An 18,380-nucleotide genomic window follows, 5' to 3' on the forward strand; every position below is an offset into this window, starting at 1 on the left:
GCAATGACAGGCTGATGATCAACCCATCAGAGACATTCAGAGTTTAAACTGTGCTTGGATGATCTTATCAACTGAGCTTGGGAAACCTGGCTGTAAACCTTCAAATGTATAATATTAGAGGGGAGTCAAACGATTATAAAAGAGTTATCTCAAAACACTCAGTTGGTAGGAGGTGAAACATTTCAGTTGTTTTACTCAAGATGGAATGAAGGGTAGATAATGGTGGATACAGGTTGAAAGTAGGGCTGCACGATTAATGGAAATAAAGATAAAATCACACTATGGCTTAGTGCGATTATCAAATCTCAAAGGCTGTGATTTAGTTATGCGCTGCATGTTTCAGAGTGAAGCGCCACACTGTGTTGTTTAACACACAAGCAGCTCATGATCTGGTCTTTTCAGTAAAAGCACAAACTTATCTCTAAATTTGCTCTGTGTCTGGTTCATTTCGAGTGTGTTGCGTAAAAACGCACCAAAGATCTTCCCAAACTTGTAATAAGAAGCTTCTGTTGTCAGCAGAGAAGGGTTCTGTGGATTTTTCCCAGTGGTTTAATTTTTGAAAATTAAGAATTTAAGACCATTAATATTAATAATGTCATTTTACAGTTGTACTGTAAAACAAAATTAGTATTATAATTATTATATGTTTGCTTAAATGTTTTATTTGTCATGTACAATAGTAATATTTCTTATTTTGCTTACAATGTTTCATTTAGTAATAATAATAATAATAATCTTAATAAAATGTTAATAATAAATCTAATTTTATATAATGCCGTACTTTATAGTCATACAGTATAATCATAAAATACGTAAATAGATGTTTTCCCCTAAATCGTGCAGCCTGGAGCTTAAAAAAAACAAAACGTTTTAAACAGCAGTCAGGGTTTTTTTTTAATCAGAAAAAAAAAAATGCAATAAAAATCCCGCCGAATCCCCCCCATGCAGTCCTGCAGCTCCAGTGGAAATTCACTGAGGAATTTTATGGACTTCCATCCAGGGAAAATAAGATCATCACACATTACCACCAGGTGGTGCTGTTCTCATTATTTCATGGTGGATTAATGCATTCAGTTCGAAACTGAGGCAGATAAAGCGGAATGCTGTGAGATACATTATTGGAATCGACGTCTGTGGCATTTTTGCCTTCCAGGAGAGGCCTGGCATCCACTCTCATAACCATTTCATTCTTATCCTGTCCATCCTGTGCTTCCTCATCCTCTTCTTCTTCCTCCTCGTCCTGCTTCTCCTCCTCATTCATATCAAGGTAGTAGAGGTCTTTGGCTACACAAGTGCTTTCCGATGCTTCATAATCTTGTTCTGATGTTTCCGAGAACTCTTCCACGGAGTTGTAGGAGCTGGAATGGCGAGGATCGGTGCCGTCAGAGCACACGTGGTTCTCCAGTTCCCAGAGTCCTCCAGGGAAGGAGCCGGAAATGTCTGAGTTGTTAGCAGAGAAGTTGCCTTCGTCGCTGGAGCTGCTCAGACTCTCCTGCTGCTTTCGAAGGAGAGCGGGCTGATCGGAGAGGAGGATGGTTGAGTATGTCACCGAGGACTGGCCTGATGTCTCTGGGGTAGCAGCAGCAGTGGAAGCCTCCAGTGATAAAGGTTCAGAGGAGTCTCCCAGACGGGCAGAGTCAGAGGTTGCCTTGTCTTCAGAGTTATAAATGAGTACTTCATTGTCTTTTTCATGTTCAAGTATGAGAGGATGACATTTCTCGATTTCCACCTCACAGATGCTCTCAGAGACCAGCAGCAGTGGACAGGCCGTGAGACCTTCTGAGTGAGGGAACAGGTTCTCCATGGTGTCAATCTGCAAGGAGCAAGGAAATGCAATAACTGTTATAGGGACTGCCACTGAAAATTAGCCTTTGGGTTAATTTGGGCACATTTACATTCATGAATTCATTAATGTACATTGTCCCTTAAAAAAAAGTGTGTATATATATATATATATATATATATATATATATATATATATATATATATATATATATATATATATATTTGTGTAAAGAAGTATGCTGCAGGTAAAGTTAGGAGGAGAGACTTTTTTAACACATTCAAAAAATATATATATATATATATATATTTATTTATTTATTGGGGAAAAATTGGCCACACTGACCTGCCTGAAGTCCATTCCTTTGGCCCAGGAGCAGTTGTTGGGATTTGGAACATCCTTCCACACAAGTTTTTTCACCCTGTAAGATGATGGATCACAGGAACATTAGTTTGAGCAGAGTGTCGTTGTACTGAAGTATTTTTAACATTGTTTTTAACCCTCCAAAACCAACAATTTGACCAATATATAATGTTTGAGTAAATCCAGCCTAGAGTAAATCCAGATTTTATCACCAACAGTATATATTTTTTAAAGCATGCACTATGTTCAAGTTTGGGGCTAGTACATTTTTTTGTTGTTGCGAAAAACTTTTATTCAGCAAAGAAGCATTAAATTGATTAAAAGTTACAGGAAATACATTTATAATGTTAGAAAAAAGTTTCCAACATGTAGTAATAAAAATAAATGTTTATTGAGCACCAAATCAGCATATTTGAATGATTTCTGAGAGATCATGTAGAAGACTAATAATAATAAAAATAATATAAAAAAAAAAAAATATATATATATATATATGTATTTTCACAAGGTGAAAAAAAAGTATATATATATATATATATATATATATATATATATATATATATATATATATATATAAAATACACACACGTGTGTGGAAACTTGCCACTCCTTAAACAGGCTTAATCGGCATGTCCTTTTTTGTGGTACACAGTCACGATATTACCATGTGATCAAGTCTAAGCAGATGAGCAGCAATATATTTGTTTAGTAATTATCATTACAAGACCTTGTGAAATATTACACCCTTGCGAAGAAGGATCACTACAGCAATTTATGTATATTACATTCCTTATTCACACAATTATGTATTTTATATCAGACATTCAATACAACCAAACAAAATCCCATACATATCAGCTTACAATGCCTTGCTTTAATTCATACTTTTACAAAACGAATATACACTGTAGCTACCAACAAACATCTTACATCTTTTTAATTTGTTCTTCCTCTAGACAAAAGTAACCTAGGTATATAAACAGATTGTCTGTGATTTTGTAATCTGATTTGACATTTTTCTTTCAGGTCAGTTTTTTAGCCTTGTTTTTATGCATTATCCATATGTGAATAGAGCAGCAGCATTAAAGCTCCCAGACTATAATAACATGGCATGCATATTCATGCATTTACAGGACATACTTCGTCATGATAGTGGCATTGCATTTGAAAGACTGCAATTAAATCCTTATTACTGAGTCATACTGTATACTTGTACATTATAATTTAACCTTAAATTCCTTTTAATATGAACAAAACATTTATCTAACCTTTAAGCTTTTTAACTTCAGCTTTGGTATGAAGTTAATATATTTTGGTTTAAAGATTATTTAGGGCTGTCAAAAGGTTATTTTTTTATCTAATTAATTACACAATGTCCCAATTAATTAGAATCATTTAAGAAAGTTATTAGCACATCAAATTTGGCTGAGAAATTAATTAAAAATGTAAAGTCATTTTTTGTGTTAAATGATAAAAGCATCAAATAGACATTACAAAAAGTAGCTTTAAAATTTAATATTTGATTGGATTCAACATAAAATTTATTACACATAATTGTACTAAATTATGGGTTGGAGCAAACTTTAAAAGAGTAAAGAGTAAAAACTTTTCTGGATCAACGTTACCCACCCCAGGTGTAATATATATTACATTTGCATTTTGAACAAAAACAGCACTCATGATATTGGTAGTTACTCATGATATTTAGTAAATATATATCTATATGTTATATAAATATGAGAGAAAAACTCATTCAGGGGTATTTTGCCCTAATATCTTGAATTCTAGGGGGATTTAAACTTCATTCCATCATGCTGCTGTTGCCCTTCTTAATATGTTCATCACCATTTAACTGTATGAAATGTAAGATGATCTTAGCCCCGTTTCCACCGAAATTACCAAGAACAATTTGTCCCAGGAACTTTTTTCCCAGGCAGTCTTTTTCCCATAGGCCTACTTCAATAGGCTCCATCACGCTCTTCTTTATATGTTCCTCACCATTCAACTCTATGAAATGTAAGATGACTTAGGTCTGTGGCGGGGAAGGACGTGTGTGTTAAATTATTTTATTCAATTTATTTTTCCATAACCAACTCATTTAATTAAAGTGTTAAATCGACAACCCTAAATTATTTTATAATTTCCCAAAATCAGTTTGAGATATTTGGCAGACCCCTGAAGAACCTCACTGGGCAAACTGTAACTATCTTTATCTGACCATGAGAAGATAGTTGTAGATCTTACTGGTTTTGTGACATCATGAGTGTGACAAACAGCACCACAGACAGGAACGCAATGATCAGTAGCAGTATGTAGGCAGCAGGGTCGCCCTTAGTAACTGGAAGACAAAACAAAAGACACCTTTCATTCAGATCAAAATGATTTTCATATATATATATATATCGACTAACAATTAGATAGCTATTATATATAATATGAGCACAGTTGTCAGTCAATAAATTCATATTTTGGATAATACTGGAATTATGTGAACCAGGGACCATTTGCCAAACACCAAGTGTGTGTTAAAATGGCTTCAGTTGGTGAATTGATCACAATATTATTTCAATGCTGTAAAACCCACCTGTGTATCGAACCGGCTCCCCCTCACCATCCACAAACACTGGATACAATGTGAACTCCTCTGAGCCATAAAAACGACCTGTACAAAAGCAAATGATTCTGTCAAAGATCATTTATACTGCTATGGATAAACTTTTTTTATTTGTGTCATGTTCTGATATAAAAATCTGTAGAAATAATGAGAATGTTTTGTTATAATAAAGGGTTTACTCTTTCTTGAACACCAAATCCGAGGACGAGAGAGCTTGTTTGAATGAGATGCAATTTGCAGCTTTCTTATTCCTGTACTATATATATTCTATAATATATATATAGTACTTTACAAAGCACATTATATATATATAAAGCGGGTAAGCTATGTAAAAATAAGGGTCAGAAATACAAGAAGAAACAGCAGAAATACAAAATTTTGGCGTGAAAATATACCTTTAAATAGCTCTACATTTCTCATGGTTCATCATACAGCGCTGTCTACACATAATCACAATCCATTTGCTCATGTCGCTTTTTTCAGGTTTGTCCCTCTTTCCCCCCAGGCAGTAACGCTGTTTGGTTCTGCGATTGGCGGTACAAGGCCAATTTTTGTAAAAGCACCATACTACTCTAACAAAATGTGCCTCATTTTCAATTCGAGCAATTTCACATACTTTCCAGTACTTGAAGTACTTTTAAACAAGCATAGGAACCCTAATAATATCAACAAAAATAACGTACGGCAAAGAGAGATATCCCTTGATGCGGACTGAACTCTGACCCACTGTAGCCTCTCAGTTAGAGATCCGTCATGTTCAGGGTCTTTGTTCAGGTCTAACCACTCGATGACAAATGACTGAGGCACCAGTTCATCAGGTAACAGGCTCCAGGAGAGATGCACACAGCTCGCATTTGCAACTGCGCTGAACGACCGTACACATCGTCCTAAAAAAGAAAAGTACATTACTAATTCAAAATAAAAGGGGAGTCTTTATTATCTCTATGTGTAGGAACAGATAATAACAAGCAGCAACAAAATATCAGAGTATCCTATTATCTTTCATTGTATATACGTAATAACTAATCCAAATCTTCTGTCCCAACAACACTTTCACCAACCAAACAACATTAAGATTCTATCAAAACAATTCCCCAGAAAATGAAGGGCCGGATGAATTAAAACACCATCATTAGGCACATAAACAGACACATATTTCGTTTGAAGGCAAACAAAACTCCTTGCATATCAAACAAAAGAAACATTGGAAATGCATTGTGAAAGAATTTCGCGTGATGTTACAGGAATGATCATGTCAGCTCACGTTTGGGTTGATATAACAGCGTCATGTTGCTATTCCGTGAAGAGATTCCCAAAGCGTTGCGAGACTTTACGGTGACTGTGTGTGCTTCCTTCCTCCACTGGAATGAGTGAAACTGAATCAAGGTTGTTTCTTTTGACCACACGGCTCCACCTGAGGTCTGGTGCTTAATCACAAAACCCTCCACACAACTATATGGATCTCCTGCTAGGACAGGCTGCTAAAATTGTCATACACACACACACACACACACACACACACAAAACATTCAAGCTTAAACACAGTAGACTTTTTAATAACACAATTGTTTTTTTTGCAATCTTTACTAACCTTAAAGATCAGTGTGACATTTGTCACGCTCCTAGCAGGATCCTCTTCTATAATGCGCCAGAAGTCCGGTCCTATTTCTGGGGCTGAAATAAGGCATAATAATCATAATTACTTTCAAGACACTATGATGTTCAAAATAGGTATATTAAAGCAGAAATTGAGTGTGTTCTTTTTAATAGACCACATCTCACTGTGTCTCACTTTTATTTTTGGTCTTTTGCTCTTTTTATTACTGAGACAAGAAAAGAGAGGATGGGGAAAGTATGGAAGAATTAAGAGGGGAACTGTTTTTTTTAGGAATATTGTGAATATTTTAACATTTAAAATAATGTGTTTATTTTAATATGTTTTAAAATATAATTTATTCTTGCAATGGCAAAGCTGAATTTTCAGCATCATTACTCTAGTCTTTAGTGTCACATGATTCTACAGAAATTATCCTAATGTGCTGATGTGGTGCTCAAGAAATATTATTATTAATGTTGAAAATAGTTGTGCTGTATAATATTTGTATTGAAACCATGATACATTTTTTAGGATTCTTTCAAAAAATCTATCTATTTGAAATAGAAAACATTATAATGTTTCAAGTGGGTTTCAAGTTTCCTCTTTCAAGTACCTCTTCATAAATGTAGCTGTTTTCAAGGGTTTTCCAGGACTTAAGTTGCAAAAAGTAAAATCTAAGTTATTTAAGCACTTTGAAGAAAGTGTGTGTAAGATTGTGGCCAAAACTGGTACTGCAATCACTTTCAAATGACTGTAGAGAGTGTATCCCCTCTCCCCCTCCACCCTGACTCGAGGTTGCCAGATAGGCTGCAGGATCCAGCAGGAACGTTTGTAGCTGCAGCTGTGGTAACTAGAGCAGATCTGGCAACCCGGATGCCCAAACAATACTGACTTTGTGATTGGTAGATAGGTGGAGGGTGGTGCTTCAGGACAAAACACAAAATGTCAAACATCAACATCAGTTGAGGTCTCCAACAACAACTTTTAAATGACAATATCCTGGCTGGACTACTGTTGTCAGTGATAGAAGTATTTGAAATTAACATGATTTCTTAATGTCTAGTGACATATCAGGGCCATTTTATGATTAGTTGAAATACCTTTCTTACATATAGTTCCTTTAAGCACCTACAAACCCTGCAAACCTAAACAGAATTTACTGGTCCCTTCATGTTCTTAAATAAATTGTATATATTAGGGGTATAACGGTACACAAAACTGTACCTCGGTTTTGAAGTCAAGGTTCGGTACAGCAGTTTTACAAAATTGCTTTTTATTTATTTTTATTCAACAGTGGATTAGAGGGGAAAAAATTGTCTGTCCGTTAAAAAAACTTTTAGTTATAATTTAATTAATTTAAGATAATGCTTTAAACTATATAGGGATTACATAGGCTAATATAGTGCATATATTCAGTAAAAGATTTCGTTTCTCTAAGTGAACTAACAGCTGTGGACTCTGAATGACTTGCCTGAGGTAAATGTGATGCTACTCCGCGGTTCAAACACAGATTGAGCGATTACACAACATATGATATATTGATTCAGGTTGTAATTCATCCTCAACATACCTTAAGAAATATTAATTCATGTTTATTCTTTAGGAAGAGATGATCGCATTCACTCACGTGCCGTGCCCCCGAACTGACACACAAAGATCATAGGTCTAGATACAGTGATCTCTCACATTAAAGAATGTCAAAACGGAATTTATCATTTGAATTTCATAATAACATACTGTATGTCGGAGCGCTGTCCTCGAGGCTATGACTGGCACATTTTTTGTAATTTAGCTAGAAAGCTCATATTTCTCTATTATCTATAACTAGCATACCTTTTGACAAACCTCCAGTTAAGTCTTCCCTTACCTAAGAAAGAAGGTATAGCAATTTTCCATAGCCTACTTATTGCAACAGAGAAAAATGACTGAGATTAACTGAAGGCCCTGAAATGCTGATGGCACTCTGCCAGAAATAGTTTCTTCTGAAAAATATCTCAGCATGAGTTCTGGCTCTAGAACACACCTCTACACCATGGTAAAGATTTTAGAAAGGTTCTGTGAAGAGCTGACAAATGGTGTTGCAAGTATATACTGATCTTCACTCCAGCAGTTGCCTTCCAATTTAGGAATTCATGGTGGGTGGTGTGTAGTACAGTTTCCATTAATCCTAAAGGATTATTTATAAAATTATCTAGCATAATTTTTTTCCCAAAACTTTCTAAAGACAAAGCCAATTAATATACCCAGAGCCATTTAAATGATTACAATCACACTGACAAATTAAAAGCCCACTGAAGTGCCTTGAAACATTCCGCATTATTCATTGTGTTGGCGTAATTTCCCCTGAAACGGCTCCAGCTGCTAGCAGCTCCTCCCCTTTTTTGAAACAGCCAATAGCGTTTCGTTAATATACAGTTTAAATAGAGCCTTTCCGTTTGGTAAAGCCAGTTTCCTCTAACTGTTTATCATCATAATCTCCTCCATATCGCTTTGAAATGCAGCATTCTGTGCTGAATTCAAATGGGTCGATATGTTTGTTGTTTGCGCCGACTCACGCATATAATCCGCGCTGCGCTCTTGTGTCTGTTGTCTAAATTTAGACCAGAGCTGTTGGTGTGTGTTCGCGCTGCTGCGGTGCCTGAAACTAAAGTGAAAACAGACTTTATTTGCCTCAAATGAAAGCATGTTTACACTGAATCGTTTCCTATCGCATATATAGTGTGCTATGTGCCTTTCACCATGTAGAAATTAGTAAATGTGTGACCAACTGACCGGTTTCAGCCGCAACTTCAGCAGTGGCAGTGTAGGGGGCGGGCTTTAGATTCTAGAGAGCATTTTGATTGGACAGAAGATTTGATGAGAGAGTGAAGTCTGCGATGATGATTTCATCCAAATCTGTCATTTGTTTTAACAGAAGTGAGAGACTGTAAGTTTTGAATGCTTATGTCTCTGAAATGCAAATTTTGTCATTGTTTTGGAACATATCAGCTTATTCATAACTTTAAGGCTAACACAGTCATACTAAAAGCTAAATAACTTCAAACCTTTAAACCACTGAGTAACTCATATTCAGGGTTTCTGTAAGTTTAAGACAGCTAAAATAAAACAATAAAAAACCATTTTAAACTCTCATCCTCAGCCATCTGAATATGTTGTGCTCATGACTCAGTGCTCATGACTCATGTACATACAAATGGCTATTATGATGCAGGTGTGTGTTCAGTATAAGTGAAGAATCACATTTGTCACCAAGGCCAAGATGAAAGAATGGTTTATTCTATTTTATCTTTTTAATTGTTTGTATTTTTTTAACCCTTGTCTAAAAGCTAGCAGGTTCAGCTGCACATTCTTTTCACCAGGTCCAGTTCGGTCTTTTCATTGATTTAGTGTTTGTTTTATGCTGTTGACATATATATTGACAAAGTACTGTGGGTTTCATCACAAATATTGCTTGGGAATATCTAACTTAATAACTTTTTGCCTCAAATTCCTTGTCTTTAAATACAAGTGAAATGTGATGAATTTCCCATGTATTTTCCCCATGGCAAGAGGTCATAACTCAGAATCTTAAAGACACGCCAAAGCTATTTAACATTAAATCTGTCAAAATGTTTTCCTGGAAGGGAAGATTTCAACAAAAATTAATAAAAGCATTTGCCTCCATATATATATATATATATATATATATATATATATATATATATATATATATATATATATATATATATATATATATATATATATATATATATATATATATATATATATATATATATATATATATATATATATATATATATATATATATATATATATATATATATATATATATATATATATATATATATATATATATATATATATATATATATATATATATATATATATATATATATATATATATATATATATATATATATATATATATATATATATATATATATATATATATATATATATATATATATATATATATATATATATATATATATATATATATATATATATATATATATATATATATATATATATATATATATATATATATATATATATATATATATATATATATATATATATATATATATATATATATATATATATATATATATATATATATATATATATATATATATATATATATATATATATATATATATATATATATATATATATATATATATATATATATATATATATATATATATATATATATATATATATATATATATATATATATATATATATATATATGGAGGCAAATGCTTATATTAATTTTTGTTGAAATCTTCCCTTCCAGGAAAACATTTTGACATATATATATATATATATATATATATATATATATATATATATATATATATATATATATATATATATATATATATATATATATATAATAAAAAAAAAAAATTGTTATACAATAGTGGCCAAAACTGATGTCCAAGATGATATTTGTTTTTAATGACCCTACAAGTTTGATTAAACCATTTTATATGTTTTAAAAAATTAAAATATGAGGGAAGATCTAAACACTAAACTTGGTTAGCAAAAAAAGGCAAACTAAAAGTATTATTTTACGATGCAAAAAAAAAAAAATGCATAGAAAAACAAAAAGCCCACAGGAAAAAAACATACATTGACTACAAAAAATACTAAAGTAGTTTTTTTTACAATGTTGATTTTTTTTGTGATCGATTGGCGTCTGCGTGGTTATAGAATGACGTTTAAGAGATAAATTGATTGCGAATGACCAGATAATTGATGAGCAATGCATAGCTGTATTTGTGAGGACATTTAATGGGAGACAACTATTGCTATGTTGAGATCAGGAGAAAATGAAGACTTCTGTATTACATAAATAATAGTACCACAACTATACTGATAACTTTACCTTTCCTGTTGTAAACAGTCGAAGTGTGACTCCCACTCCAGTTGCTCCAGTATCCAGAGCCATTCAGTCTTTTACAGCAAACTTCTACTTTAAACTGAACACAAGAATCTTCAAGCGGAATCTCTGCCTGTGCTTCCAACAGAGAACTGATGACCTGTAAAAGACATAACACACTTCTGTAAATGCCAGAGAAAATTGCGAAATGATCCCTGAGTACAGAGTGCAACCTTCCTTCTGAAATCTAAAAAGGATAAATTGAAAATAAAGTTCTAAGAGGTTTAGTGGGCATAATAAGATGTCCATTTAACTAATTTAGAATCACTTCAGCTTATTTCAAACCAAAACATCTCAATTATACAGATAAACAGATCAGTAATTCATTGCCTGCCCTCTGTGATTGAGCACTATGCATGAAGCATTTGCTCAAATATATTTTATTCAGCATTCTGGTTTCACTGTCCACCTGAGACCCCATCTTCCAGAAACAATTTCTTACCTTCCATTGCGTATTTGCCATCCCACCCAAAGGCACGAAGCGCAGCTCATACTGCATTTTGTATACAAGTAAATCGGGATGTTCCCACTTTACGCTTAAGGTTTTGTTGGGCAAAGTGATCGCTTCAAGGACTGAGGGAGGAAATGGTTTCACTGGAAAAAACACAGAGGGAAGTTGATAATCATCTCAGTTTGCAACATGAATAGTGGCATGAATTTGATGCCTTAAACTGATTAAAAGTGACAGTAAAGACATTGTTGGTGGTTTCGGTGGTGGACAGGGTCAGCACCGGGCACCGTAACTGGTCTTTTGGCTATGCAGCCACATACGCATCAAAATGCGATGCACTGTGTATTCTGACACCTTTCTATCAGAACCAGCATTAACTTCTTGAGCAATTTGAGCTACAGTTGCTTGTCTGTTTGATCGGACCACACGGGCCAGCCTTCATTCCTCACCTGCATCAATGAGCCTTGACCGCCCAATGACCCTGTCACCAGTTCACTGTCCCTTCCTTGGACCACTTTTGATAGATACTGACCACTACAGACCGGGAACACCTCATAAGAGCTGCAGTTTTGGAGATGCACTGACTCAGATGACTAGCCATCACAATTTGGCCTTTGTCAATCTCACTCAAATACTAACGCTTACCTATTTTTCCTGCTTTTAAAACATCAACTTTGAGGACAAAATGTTTCGCTGTCTAATATATCCTACCCACTAACAGTTGCCTTGATGAAGAGATCTTTTTAAATTAAGTACATGCATACATATAAAATGAATCCTTCCTATTTATCAATGGAAGACTAGAGTAATGAAAATGGAAATTCAGTTTTGCCATTAAAAAGCACTATAAAATGGTTAAAATAGAAGGGATTAAAAAGGAACTTACAGATTCAAAACTTTTGAACAGGTGTTTATATTTCTAGATATATTGAATTATATTTACATTTCAAAAAGCACTAATATTTAATTAAAAATAATATTATAATATATAGATATATTTAATTTTCAGTGATAGATTCCAGTTTTGTTTTTTAGACAGTAATTCAGTCTGTGATTGAAAACCAACAGAGCACTTATAACTTAGGAGTTTGGATCAAAATGCTGCTGGAGATCTTTGAAACTCACCATGGTCAATTGGCGCAACATAGACAGGAAATGATCTCACTTTGCCACGTCCTCCTTCCACTTCCAACCAGATTTTGTAGCAAGAGTACAAGCTAAGGTTGCTTAAAGTGATTTTTTTGTAGTCTCCTGGTCGAGATTGGTACTCCTTTACCAAAGACATGTTTTCTTCAGCTTCTTCACTGCCCTGCATCTTTGATATGTTTTCACATATTGATATATATTGTCTATAACAAAAATGTAAGATCTTTAGCATCTGTGAAACAAACAATCTGATGGCAATAGAAAATTGATAAGCTATGATTGTGTTCATACCTGTAAAATAGTCTGACCAGTGCCCAAGCACTTTTATTCCACTCACACTCCAGAGAGGTGTCCACCTCTGAAACTGTGCTCTTGCAGGTAATATCTGCATTAAACGTCCCTGAAGGAAAAAAGAGCATTTTAAATTTTCTAGTTTTTTAATAAGCAACATTTTATTAACTGTCTTGTCCTGCATATTTCATAGCCTACCTTCTGTGTATATTTTGCCATAGGCGATGGGGCATTTAAACCGCTCTCCCCCCAAGTGGCAGGACATCAGGGTATCAAACCTGGGTTCATCTACCTTTATAGTGACTGCACTAACTTGCTCGTTGATTACCCTGTACTGGCTTTCTGGAATCTTCTCCTGCCCGTTTAGCATCCACACAGCTTTACCCGCACTCCAGCTGCGGTTGTGAAAGACGGCATAAACCGTTACCTCTGACCCAGGTGTCATGAAGACTTCAGCAGGGATGTAACTGACTGTGAGGAGCAGAGAAATATAGAAAAAAGAAATCAAACCAGGCATTTTGAGCAGTACATATACAAATAAATAAATCAAACTTTAGAAAAGTCCAGAGATTGGCATACATACATGAACATGTATTTAAAATAAAAAATACCTCAGTTGAAATGGATCAAAATTAAATACAATATGAATGTGGAATTGGCCATTCAGTGAAGTATCCCTATTATGCTGAAATCCAAACCTAATCTAAATGCAAAGAACATTTTGGTGTGTATAACTTCTGTTTTCATTTAACCTCCCTCTACCACCAAATTTTTAAATATACAGGGTTTGGGATGTCATCTTGTGGACTTATTTGCCCACCCGGAGGGCAAAATAAGACTTTTCTCCATTGGCCACCGGTCATTTTTACCAGGTTTAGGCCATCCTTAAAAATATTCTTGTTTGCCGTAACCCGACCGACCCTGTCATTTTAGGGCCGACTCAAATTATTTATTTTTTTCCCTTTTAGTCCGACCGACTTGCCGGTTGTAAATTTGCATTAAGACCGACCAATTTCTTTTTTTACTTTTCAAACAACTAATACAAAATTAATAAAATAATATGAAATATATTTCAGTAAGTATTATAAATATATAAACTGCTTGGGTCTACATACGAAGGCTGCGTTCTTTCTTTTATAGAAAAACCCGTGACGTCATCTATGTTTACTAATGTTAACGGATGTCTATGGCCTGCACGTGCATTCGTTTCGGCTCATACTCTCATTCACTGTAACGTTAGACTATTAAAGCCCTGTTGGAGATTTCGCCGCATTGAATACTGAATAAAAAATAAAAAAAAAATAAAAAAAAAAATAAAAAAAAGATTTCGCCGCATTGTGTGACAGGAGTCAGTACCATGGCATAGGACACGTTACACACACCAGGCAAGTGCACTGCAGAGGGGAGGGCTTTGGGGGTTTGAGCCCGTGCCCTTTTTGAAAATTAATCAAAAGTGCCCCTCTCAACATTAATCATTACTATATTGTGGCCAATAAAACAGAATTTGAATTATAATTAATATAACAACGTGTACAAAACAGTAACAAATGGCGGAAAAGCCATATTTATCTTGTCTCTGTCAGTCTGAAATGTCGTTGTCATTGTCATAACGCGTTGCTATGGGTAGCGTGTGTTTTGCTCGACTACGTGCAGCGCGTGGTGGGAGCGGCGGCACTGGTTGTAACTTGAAAAATAATGCTTTATGTAAGGTTCTGTCGATGGATACACGTGCTGGCTCCTCAGTGATAGGCTAGACTACAACAGCGATAATAAAAGAAAAACGTGGGCAAAACGGTCTATCTTTGTAAACTGTGTTCAATGCATGCGAGTGCTGCCGAATGACCAGTCATTTTCGCCATCATCACCCATGTGTATATTATACCCATGCAGTATCACCCATGCAGTATATTCGCCAGAAGACGCGAATGAGAACTCTGCAGTGTGAGAAGCTGTCTCTGTGCGCTCGTCCAAAAGCGCGCGCACGTCTATCAGCGCGCAAATATTGAGTTATTTTAAGTCTTGCGCTTGAACGGACAAACTCACACAAAAAGTATATCAACATGTCGATCTTGATGAGTATCCAAGCAGACATAGTCTGATGCCTTAAGTGAACTGTATACAGTCGAGAAAGACGAGCATATCCCTGTATTAGGTCTTAAAGGGGCAGTAGCCTTTACTGCTGTCTGTCAAACAAAAGATAAGGACATCACTCACTGCTCTTGATTGAATAGCTTTTGTAATTTTAAAAAGGATTGATCTTTAATTTAAACAGTTACATGTGCAATTATTTTACATTTGATTTATTAATTCAATTTCTCTACCTAAAAACTAATGTTAGACCTACCTGAAAAAATCTGAAAAGCATTGTTTATTTTATTAGTATCTTTGCTCAATAGTATTTATTTGTGCTGCTGCTTGTATTTAAGTTTTTTGTTCTTATTTTCTTTATTTTTATTTGACAGTAGTTCTTTCTTTCCCTGAGCATGGTAAATAACAATAATTAATTAAATTGTTATAGCGCTTTTCTAGACACCCGAAGCGCTTTACATATAGAAGGGGGGAATCTCCTCGGCCACCACCACCAAATACCAAACCGTGAACCTAAAACCATGATACAAACCGAGCCGTGAGCAATTACACCCCTAGTGTAACATATGTATGGGGGTGTCACAAAATTAGAAAATTTTCAAAGGGTGCCATGACTGAAAAAAGGTTAGGTAAACACTGATTTAGTGAATGGCTGTGGCTCGACGGCAGGAAAAACAATCCAAACAATAACGATTTTTTAACCTTTTTCATCATTAATGTTAATCAAATCTATTATTCTAAATGTAGGCTGCCAAGAAGGAGGAAAGAGGGGCAGTGTCTCTTTAAAAAAACTGAGAGACAATACATATTACAAAAAATTTAACGTCTGAAAAAAATGGTCTGCTATTGTCTGTGATGTTTGTTTACTGTAATATTTACCAGTAAAGAGTAGGTTATAGCTACTTAATAAATTTAATTCATAAAAAAAAAAATCTTTTTAATATTCAAATACACTAGTCTATATCAACAGATGCGTTGGTTTAGCAACAAGTGCAAGACACTTCAGAGACACAGAGAGTTGCGTGTTCTGAGTTAACACAATCGAGCGTAAAAATACGAATACATATACATATCATATCACTGGAAAATACTAAAATGGGAAGATAGCGTGAAAAGAGCTAAAATACCTGAGAAACCCAGGAAAAAAAGGGAGGGTTGACAGCTATGAGTCAATGACAGCTAGCGGTGGTAGGAACCTTTTCTTAATGAATGCACCTGAAATTTATGCAATAAACATGTTTTTGACAAATATTTCAATTTGTTTGCGGTCTATGTAGCCTGCAATTAGCCTATGCGCCCAAAGGCACGGCTTGAAGACCCAGTCAGTTTAAATTCATACCTACGTAATCACCATCACCAAAAATGTACTTTTTTTTTTTACATAAAAATTTGAAAAAAAAAATTATTACCTACCTACCGACCCTTTTTTAATTTTTTTTTACTGTTACTGCAAACCAAAATATTTTTAAGGATGGCCTTATAGAGAGTATTAAAGGTATTAAGACCAAAATACCAAATTCAATATACACCTTATTGATGAAGTATACTTTGTAAAGGCAAGCAGATAAACAGAATATAAATGCAACACAAGCTCTCTCGTTAAGCGTTTTTTTCCCATTGCGTTCATATTCTGGGCTCATTTACTCACCTTTATAGTATGCAGAAATGAAATTGATTTGATCCTATTACTGTTCTAATACATATCCTTTTGAAATCTTATAAATGACAAATGGGACACCTTATGTTCTTGTAGACTTAACGGACAGGCGCAAGTGGTAAAGGATTAGTTCACTTCAGAATGAAAATTTCCTGATAATTTACTTACCCCTCATGTCATCCAAGATGTTCATGTCTTTCTTTGTTCAGTCAAATTTTTTAAAAGTTTTTTTTTAGGAAAACATTTCAAGATGTTTCTCTATATAGTGGACTTCAATGGGGTACAACAGACTGAAGGTCCAAATCAATGCCGTTTCAAAGGGCTTCAAAGGGCTCTACACGATACCAGCAGAGGAATAGGGTCTAGGATTGAAACGATCGGTCATTTTCAATAAAAAAAAAAAAAAAGTGTATATACTTTTTACCACAAACACTTGACTTCGATATTCAGCTTCTTCACGATGTATGATGTTATCACATTGGAAAGGTCACGCCTGTAACGTAGGTGAAAGTGCTGACCCAGTGCCGAAAATCTCCATCTTCAGAAATCATCCGACAAACTTGTTTTATCTTTATTTTTGTAAAGGCCGTTTTATTTAGGCCCCTGTCCCCTCACGGTCTTCCTCTGAGTCCGCACTTTCACAACGTAATGCCGCTTTGACTGCTGCTTTCATAACCCACAGGGCTCAGCAAAAGTGCGCATCAAGGGTGCGAATCGACCTCAAAACCTCGCGAGCACCCTTCTGAGACCTAAAATGACAAATGGGACACCCTACGGTCTTGTCTTAACAGACAGTGCACATGAAGTGTGCCACACTGAGTCAATCGGTACTTCCACTTACGGCACGGGCACGACCTTTCCAACATGATGATGTCATACATGTGTAAAAGCAAAACACAGAAGTCGAGCATTTGTGTTTAAAAAGTATATAATTTGTTATTTTTTTTATTTAGTTGAAAATGACAGATTGTGTCGCTAGATTAGACCCTATTCCTCGTCTGGGATCATGTAGAGCCCTTTGATGGCATTCAACGTCCATTGAAACTGCATTGATTTGCTATTTCAGTCCATTATATGGAGAAAAAACTATAAATAATTAAATAATTTCTTTGTGACTGAAGAAAGAAAGACATGAACAAGGTGGATGACATAGAGATGAGTAAATTATCAGGAAAATTTAATTCTAAAGTGAACTAATCCTTTAAGTGCATAATATTAAGTGTGCCATTTGGGCAAGGACCAATATACGCCCTTGATGTTCACTTTTGCAAACTTCTACCTGACAATACCTGACAGAATGAAAAAAAGAACCTGAACATGTTCCTGTTAGCAAGGTAGCAGACAGATCAGGATGAAGAAAATACAGGGTTTAATATTAAGCCAATAGGCAAATAACCGAAGTTAGTGGCAAAATTAACAAACGCTAAATCAAACTAAACCAG

At 34.8% G+C, this 18,380-nt stretch overlaps 1 protein-coding gene across 5 annotated transcripts in view; it reads right to left on the reverse strand.

Annotated features, from left to right (window-relative positions):
- Positions 1-206: 206 nt before the first annotated feature.
- lepr (leptin receptor) overlaps positions 207-18,380 on the reverse strand; it is a 59,211-nt gene continuing 41,037 nt past the window's right edge. For 4 of the 5 annotated variants that reach the window (XM_067459793.1, XM_067459794.1, XM_067459792.1 and 1 more), the window contains 12 exons: positions 13,392-13,664; positions 13,194-13,302; positions 12,882-13,105; positions 11,748-11,899; positions 11,252-11,405; positions 6,352-6,434; positions 6,025-6,241; positions 5,444-5,647; positions 4,731-4,808; positions 4,391-4,484; positions 2,129-2,204; positions 207-1,813 (listed from right to left, as the gene is read on the reverse strand). In XM_067459793.1, coding sequence (XP_067315894.1) covers positions 1,052-1,813; positions 2,129-2,204; positions 4,391-4,484; positions 4,731-4,808; positions 5,444-5,647; positions 6,025-6,241; positions 6,352-6,434; positions 11,252-11,405; positions 11,748-11,899; positions 12,882-13,105; positions 13,194-13,302; positions 13,392-13,664 — 2,426 coding nt within the window. In that variant the 3' untranslated portion in view covers positions 207-1,051. The remainder of the gene's footprint in view (positions 1,814-2,128; positions 2,205-4,390; positions 4,485-4,730; positions 4,809-5,443; positions 5,648-6,024; positions 6,242-6,351; positions 6,435-11,251; positions 11,406-11,747; positions 11,900-12,881; positions 13,106-13,193; positions 13,303-13,391; positions 13,665-18,380) is intronic. The other variant, XM_067459791.1, reaches the window with a different exon arrangement.

Source organism: Pseudorasbora parva, chromosome 12 (assembly GCF_024679245.1).
Source record: "Pseudorasbora parva isolate DD20220531a chromosome 12, ASM2467924v1, whole genome shotgun sequence".
NCBI lineage: Eukaryota > Metazoa > Chordata > Actinopteri > Cypriniformes > Gobionidae > Pseudorasbora > Pseudorasbora parva.